This window comes from Mustela nigripes, chromosome 11 (genome assembly GCF_022355385.1).
Source record: "Mustela nigripes isolate SB6536 chromosome 11, MUSNIG.SB6536, whole genome shotgun sequence".
In the NCBI taxonomy this organism is placed as follows: Eukaryota; Metazoa; Chordata; class Mammalia; order Carnivora; family Mustelidae; genus Mustela; species Mustela nigripes.
This window is the reverse complement of record NC_081567.1, coordinates 38,739,543-38,747,250: the sequence shown is the minus strand read 5'-3', so window position 1 is coordinate 38,747,250 and position 7,708 is coordinate 38,739,543. Positions and strand designations below refer to the sequence as shown.

At 62.2% G+C, this 7,708-nt stretch overlaps 1 protein-coding gene across 1 annotated transcript in view; it reads left to right on the top strand.

Moving 5' to 3' along the window:
- The first annotated feature begins 7,298 nt into the window (after nt 1–7,298).
- Nucleotides 7,299–7,708, top strand: part of RAB40C (RAB40C, member RAS oncogene family) — a 25,485-nt gene continuing 25,075 nt past the window's right edge. Inside the window, exon 1 of the mRNA XM_059415822.1 lies at nt 7,299–7,476. Within this exon, the coding sequence (XP_059271805.1) occupies nt 7,428–7,476 (49 nt within the window). The 5' untranslated portion in view covers nt 7,299–7,427. The remainder of the gene's footprint in view (nt 7,477–7,708) is intronic.

Genomic DNA, 7,708 nt, shown 5'->3' with positions numbered 1-7,708 from the left:
CCGGGGGTGTGGACCGTCAGGATGGCATGCATCCCTGGTCTTGGCCGTCTCTGCCCCCAGTTGTTCGAGACCTCTGTGTCTCCTCCTGGCTCTGAGGTGGTGGTAGGGGCGGCTGGCCAGGCCACCTGGCCTGTAATCCGTCACTAGCGTGTCTGCCTCGGGACCCCCCTCCTGACCTCTTCTGATGGCACTGGCCACCCGGTACCTACCAGCCCCCCAAGGCCTGCCCAGCAGTCCCCCCACCCCTGATCACACCCAGAGCTCCCGCCTCCGCCCACCATGCCCACTCCCGGGGGTGATCTGGCGGGTCTCCCTGGTGCTCCCAGCAGCCCCACCCTGCCATGGGGTGGAGGGACCCCTCCCCGGACGCACTTAGCAGTTCCTGAGGCTGACCCCCCAGCATCTCCTTGCTTGGGGCTATACTTCTGTGTCCCTGGCCGGAGCCAGCAGCCCCAATGACACAGGGCCCTCTGGGAAGCTGGCTGGGTGGCAGCGAGCTCAGCCTGGAGCATATGGGGTTTGCATGATGCCCCTTGGGGAGACTGCTTTGCAGCAGAAGCTGCCCCCAGGGCCTTCAGGCCTCCCTGTGTGAAGCCAGGCCACATGGGGTGCCCGGAACTGCCTCGCTGAAGACTGAGCACCCGTCCACCTTCCTGTCCACCTTGCTGCCCCGCGCCCATGCAGGAAGAGGCCCTCACTGGCTTCCTGCAGAAGCAGGCAGCTCCCGGGCAGTAGTGTCTATTGCCTCCCGCGTGCGGAGGGGGCGTCCTAGCGTTCAGGGCATGGAGTCCAGCTGGGGGTGTGAGCCCCAGCATGCCCAGGGGAGGAGGCCTGTGTGACCAGATGGCATCCTACGTGTTGAGACCTTTTGGAGCGGGAAATGTTTGTGTGTAGCGTGCACTCTCTGACTGCGGGCCGCGGTGGGGAGCCCATGGAGGCGGCCCCCGCCCAGCCCGGCGTCTCGTCTCATGGGCCAGGTCTTAGCTCGGCCTTTTTCTGCAGTGACAATAAAACCTCCCACCTGTTTGGAGTGTGCCCTCTGCCTTCCCGCTGCTGCCTGGGCAGTGGGTCTGAGGAGGCCCCACACCTCTGTCCTAACCTTGGTGGGGGTGTGTTGAGGCTCTCCTTTTCCTGGGGTCATGGGACAGCTGGCCCCCATTGTTTGTCTAGAGGTGTCTACGATGCCTGTTTTCTTGTTTGATGCCCAGCCGGGAGGCACTGGACACGCTGTCCCCTGGAGTGGGCCTCCCTGCAAGTCTGACCCCTTGAATGTGTTCTGGCATGTGTGGACGGAGCCAGGGCCACTTGCTGTCTGGTTTTGGCCTTGCCCTGGTTGGGGGACAGGGCCAAGGGCAGGGGCATACGTTCCCCTATGCCAGCTGTCCTGGCTCTGGTGACTCTGTCCCCCGAAACCTGTGGGCTCCACGCAGGGCAGAGGCACTGCCTGCCTGAATTCCCCCTCGTGTAGCTCCAGGGACCCTCGGGTGGCCACCTGTGCACCTGGCATCCTGGCTTTGTAGGGAAGGGCTGGGGTCCAGAGAGATCAGCCTCTACTAAAGGGCCAGCAGCGGCCAGATGGGGAGCCATGGAGGGTCACTGTGGCTTCCTTGGTGCCTCTGGTGTAAGGCAGGGAGGGGAGAGGTCAGAGGGGATCTGAGGAGTGCAGGGACCCCCGCAGGGGACCAGAAGTCCCTAAGGAGAATGTGCCCAGGCCTGCCCCCAGGCCCCTAGAGCCTGCTAAGAGCGGCCTCCACTGCCTGTCTTTCTGGGGCTGCCTCCCCCGTCAGCAGATGTCACCCCTCCGCTTGGGGCTCTGCCCAGCCCACAGGGCAGTAGTGGCCGTGTCCCAGGCTTCGCGTGGCAGCTGTCACCCTCCATGCTGGTCGGCCATTCCGTCTCCTGAGGGCAACACCAGTCACTCCAGTAGCTCTTGCCACAAGAGACATTATCAGCACCTCCCAGGCCACTCTCAGCTTCTCAGGAATAACCTACCTCGTTGGGCCCTCTTGTCCCCAGCCCAGGTCTCTGACTGCCTCTGCTGTGCTGGCCTGAGCAGGACCCTGAGGCTGGACCTCAGGTCACCCCAAGAAGTAGACGTTTCCTTTGCAGTTGGGGCCACCACTTCCCACTCAGGTTCTCACAGCTGCTGGAAGAGAGCAGCCTCATAAACATCACAGGAGGTGAGCTCAGAGAGGGATGGGGACTAGTCGAAGGCCACAGAGCAGGCAGGTCTGAGCCCTACCACGCACTCCCCACCAGCCACCCCGCCCCTGTGTTTGAAAGGTTTCTACTTTGACAATTTTCTGACGCACGAAAGTCGCGCATGGCCCTGACCCATGTTCCCCTTTGTTCTCATTTTGCCACATTCGCTTTTTCATATTTCTGCTCTATTTTTTTCTAACTCGTTTGATCACTAGTTACCCTGAATTCTATCCCTCACATGCCCGCTGCATCCCACAAGGCTGAAGGACGGACTGAGCAGCCACGGCATGGTGCAGGGAATTGGGTTAGCATGCGTGGGGCCCCTTGCCGTGTGCTCCAGTGACCTCCACAGAGCCTGCCACCAGGTGGCCCGTCCTGGCCACAGCCTGGTGCTAGTGTCCTGGCCTGCTTGCCTTGCACAATGTGGATGTGGAAGATACAGCCAGTCACTCTGTCGGCTGTGTCTCTGCGGGGCTCATCTGAGGACTCTTGCCGGGAGTGAGACTCTCTTGCCACCAAGAGCACGTCAGTGCCATGGTGTCCTTCCGAGGGCATCACCCTGAGAGCCTTGAAGTGTCCCACTGTCTGTCCTGGTGATGTGCACCAGATCACCAGGTTCTCCCCTTTATTTTACTATTTTTTTTAAGATTTTATTTGTTTATTTGACAGATCACAAGTAGGCAGAGAGGCAGGCGGGGTGGGGGAGTAGGCACCCCACTGAGCAGAGAGTCGGGTGTAGGGCTCGAACCCAGGACCCCAGGACCATGACCTGAGCCGAAGGCAGACCCTTAACCCACTGAGTCACCAGGCGCCCCAGCCACTAATGCTTTCATGAGTAATTTATACAGAGGTATCTGGGACCATGTGCCTGTCTGCCCATCCCCACACTCTGTGCATGGGCTGCGGCATCTACCACTGGTCCTTCCTGGGCACACATAGGTTTCTGGCTCCCTCCGTCCGTCGTTGACGGGACTGGACCTTTCCCTGGCACCTGTCTTGAGCTTGGGCACAGAGCTTTCAGAGCCAAGTTCTGTTTGCCCCAAGGGGTAAAGCCTGGACCCTGCTTGGAGAGCAGGGCTTGGGGTCCAGCGTAGAGGCCAGTGGCCATCCTGGGGGGGGAGGGCAGAGACCACTTCAGACCACTTCCTTTGGTCCCCACTCCCTGCCTGGACAGGAGCCGGGTCTGCAGGCCTAGCCCCCATCCTTTCCCAGAGACAACAGGTGTGGTGGATTCTTGACTAGACACTCCCTCAGTCTCCTGGGCAGGGGGCACCCAGAATTACCCTTGAACTGCTGTGTGGGCACTTCAGCAGGGCTGACCCAGGACTTGCCGGCAGAGGGCTGCTCTGTGCTGCTTCATTGTTAGCCTGAGGTCCCTCAGAGGCGGGGAGGCTGTCCTGTTCCTTCCTCAGTCCCCAGGGCCAGGCTGGGCACTTACTGGGTCCCAGAATGGCTTTGCAGAAGCACACGCATCAATGTGGGAGGGCATCTCCTCTGCCCACAAGGCCTCTTGGAGCCCAGGGAGGGGCACCCCTCGGGCCATCCCCCATCCCACGGACTGGGCCCTGCAGCCCCAGACCCTGTGGGTTCCTGAGGTACTTCTCTGGTCTGAGCAGGGAGGGGAGAGGTCAGGGGGGATGCGAGCAGTGCAGGGACCCCGCAGAGGACCAGAAGCCCCTGAGGAGAGCATGCCCAGGCCTGTCCCCGGGATCACCCCCCCACCCCCGCACAAGCCGCCCACCTACCAAGCAGGGCTGGTCCACCCTCTTCACAGGCTGCATTAGGAAAGGCTCAGTCAGGGCGCCTGGGTGGCTCAGTGGGTTAAGGAAAGGCTCAGTCAGAAAACACGTGTGCTGAGCCCGACTCCTCTCTTTGTCCTGGATGATGGGAGAGCAGGCAGCAGGGCCTAAGGCTGTTGGAGTCCCTTCAGGGGAAGCCCTGAGAGGAGTGAAGAGGACCTGTCTCATTTAAGTTCTCTGGAAAGGGGATTGATAACTTCTCATCCGTCACCCCCTGCAGGCAGCCTCAGAAACCGAGAAGGAAATTACTCACCTCACAGTGCTTCTGATCCCTGGACCAGGGTCTGGGTCCTTCAGAGCAGGGAGCAGGCAGTGCTGGGGCAGAGCCACAGTGATCTCCGTGGAAGAGGTCCAGTCCCATCACCCCAAGAGCCTTCCCTGACCTAACAGGTTGAGGTGCAGGGGTGGGCAGGTGGAAGCGGAGCCTGTCAGTATGTGGTCCCTGGCCCCTCTGGGGGTTTGGCCCCCTGCCTCCCAACAGGACCCTGCCCGACGGCTGTTTCTGTAACAGAAACAGTGTGTTGCGGGTGGATGTGCCCTCTAAACAGGCTGGAGGTTGTGTCTGCTGTGACTCAGCATCTGGGGAATGATGGTTCCCCAGGAGGACGCAGCCTGAGCAAAGGTACAAGCAGGAACATCAGGGCCTCTCTGTGGATTACGTGTGAGCCAAGTGGCCTTGCCCATCCTCAGCCACCCTCTGCCCTCCCACGTCCCAGCTCCATGCTTCCCTAGAGGACCAGGAAGACAGAGGAGAGCCCCTCTCTGAAGGCAGGCGAGCAGGCCCAGGTGCTGCTCACCCAGCTGAGGAACCAGCTCATCGGGAAGCTCCCCAGGCACCGGGCTGAAATGAACTGGCCCCATGCGTGTGGGCAGCTTCCCAGCAGAGGCTGTCTGCAGCCTGCGGGGTTGGGGTCACTCGGTGTGGTGCCTCTCGTGCTGGGGTCTGCTCTCTGAAAGCCACCTGCTGCTGGACCCGAGGCCCAGGTTCAGTGACCCCTTAGGAAGAAAGTTCTTGCAACCTAACCTGTTCCTTACCTGCTGGGAAGGTCCTCAATGAGGACTGCTGGGCTGTCCTCAGTGCTGTACACTGGGTCCGGTGGTTTTGACACGCTGCCTCCACACGGGCCTGCTCTGTAGGGAGTCCTGCCTCTCTGTGGCCTCTTTGCCCACATAGCACTCGGCACTTGGCCTGGTAAGGGCTATGCTGGGCTCAGGTTGGACACCTAATTCTTTTCACTTAGTTTTTTTTTTAAACATGGGAGCACTTTTTTCTTTTCTTCTTTTTTTTTTTTTTTTTTTTAAAGATTTTATTTATTTGACAGAGAGGGGTCACAAGTAGGCAGAGAGGCAGTCAGAGAGAGAGGAGGAAGCAGGCTCCCCACTGAGCAGAAAGCCCGATGCAGCTCCATCCCAGGACCTCAGGATCATGACCTGAGCCGAAGGCAGAGGCTTTAACTCACTGAGCCATCCAGGCGCCCCTCTTTTCACTTACTTTTTAACAGCTTTATTTAAAAAAAAATTTTTTTTTTTTTTTTTTTAATTTGACACAGAGAGAGAGCACAAGCAAGGGTGGCAAAGGGAGAGGGAGAAGCAGTCACCAATGGGGGCTCAACCTCAGGACCGTGGGATCATGACCTGAGCATAAGGCCTAAACTAAGCCACCCAGGTGCCCCTGTTAACAGCTTTGTTGAGGCATATTTTACATATTATAAAATTCACTCATTTTGTGTACACAATTCAGTGACTTTTGTTTTATGGTGGAAAAAAAGTGTTTTTATCATAGCTTGGGGACAGGACCGTGGGCAGAGAGAGCTGCCGAGTGGATCATTTTTAGTAATTTTCCCGAGCAGTATGGCCGTCACCAGCTTCGCATCACCCCAGAAAGAAACCCCGTGCCAAATACGCAGTCACTGACCATGTCCGCAACCGGGGACATGGGTCCCTGGGGCCCTGCAACCACTAATTTGCTTTATGGATTTGCCTGTTCTGGGGGTTTCACCCAAGTGGAACGTGGTGCGTACCAGCACGTCTTCCTTTTGGGGGACCGCGCCCACTGTGCGTTCGCCCACGGGTCTTCGACCTCTCGCCGCGGTGAAGGGTGCTGCCGGGACGACTCGGGTCAGAGAGTGTGCGGGACGAAAGCCCCGTCTCCCCGGCAGCCGAGACCCCGCGCCGGCCGGCATTCTCAATCCGAACCCCCCGAGTCGCTCGTTACCGGGCGTCCTACGTTCGCACGTCCTCGTCGGACAGAAGCGAGCAGGAGAAAGTACGCCGGTGCGTGCGGAGAGCGCCCCTCCGGACCTCTCCGACGCGCCCGCGTTGCTCCCGCGGGACCCCTGCGGGAGCGTGGACACCGAGACCCGCCCGGGCCCAGCGCGCGGCCGCGTGCGCTCCGGCTTCCCGCGTCCGTGCGAGCGCGAGCCAGGCTACGCGCGGGCTCCGGCAGGGCTGCTCCCCGCGGGCGGCCGGTGCTGCCAGCCGCACTGGGGAGTCGCCGTCCGGAGGGGGCGAGGGCGCCCTCGGCCGTGTGCGCGGCTCTTCCGGAATCGCTGCCCTCCACGAACGACAGCCCATTGCTCCTGGGAACCACCGCGGAGCCGCCGCTCCCGGGACCCCCGCTCCGCCTGCCCTGAGCCGGGGGGGGCCGCGGGCCGCTGCCACGATCCCAATGGGGACCGAGCTGGGCAGCCCTCCGCCCCGAGCGCCGCCGACACCGAGCACGGTGGGCCTTGGCGACCACGCGCCGCAAGCTAGGGTCCCGGGCGGGCGGCCGGCCGAGCCCGCTGCCGCACTCGCTCGGACTCCCGCTCCCGGGACCGCTCCAAGCGTTTCGCCAGCGGCCCCGCACCCGCCGGGAGCGGAAGTCCCGCCCCCGGGCCTCTCCGAGCGCTGATTGGCCGGCCCCAGCCCGACAGGCCCGGTCCCCGCCCCACCGCGGGGAGGGCGGCTCCCGAGAGCGTAGTTCCAGGCTCCTTGCCACCCTCGCGGGGGTCTCTGCGGGAGCAGCGGCCGCAGCTTGCTAGGGGCCTTCGTCCTCCGGGACCCATCCCCGTCACCTCCTTGGCGGGATAGTGAGACACAGGCACCACCCGCTCCCGTCCGCGGGAAGGGGGCGTATGCAAACAACCTGAAATCCCAAGCTCCTGATTGGTGAGCGTGTAGGGAGAGGGGCGGGAAGCACCGGGCGAGGGGCGGGCTTAGAGGGGTCATGATCGACGTACTGGCGGACCAGTGGCTCCGGGAGGATCGGCAGCGGTGGCCAATGGCGACGGGGAGGGGGCGGGCAAGGGCCGAGCGGTTGCCGGGGGCAGAGGGCAGGGTTGCTGGTGACTCCGGGTACCCTGCGGGGAGCGCCGGGGATGGCAGAGGTGCTGGCGGACGTGCTCGCGGACCAGCGGCTCCGGGAAGCCCGGAGGCGAGTGGCCAATGGCGACGGCGACTAGGCGAGACGGCCAGAATCTCCCCTGCAACCAAAGTTGAGTGGGGCGTGGTGGGGGCGGACAGTCGTGACGGACGGGCGTACGGGCCAATGGCCACGGGAAAGCGGCGGCGGGCGACCAATGGCGACGGCATGGAGGCGGGGCGACCGGGGGCTTAACGGTGGAGTGTGGGAAACGGCGAGGTCGGGGGCGGACGGTCGTGACGGACGTGCGCACTGACCAATGGGCCTGCGCGGCCGGGGGGCAGCCAATGGCGGCGCTCGGGCC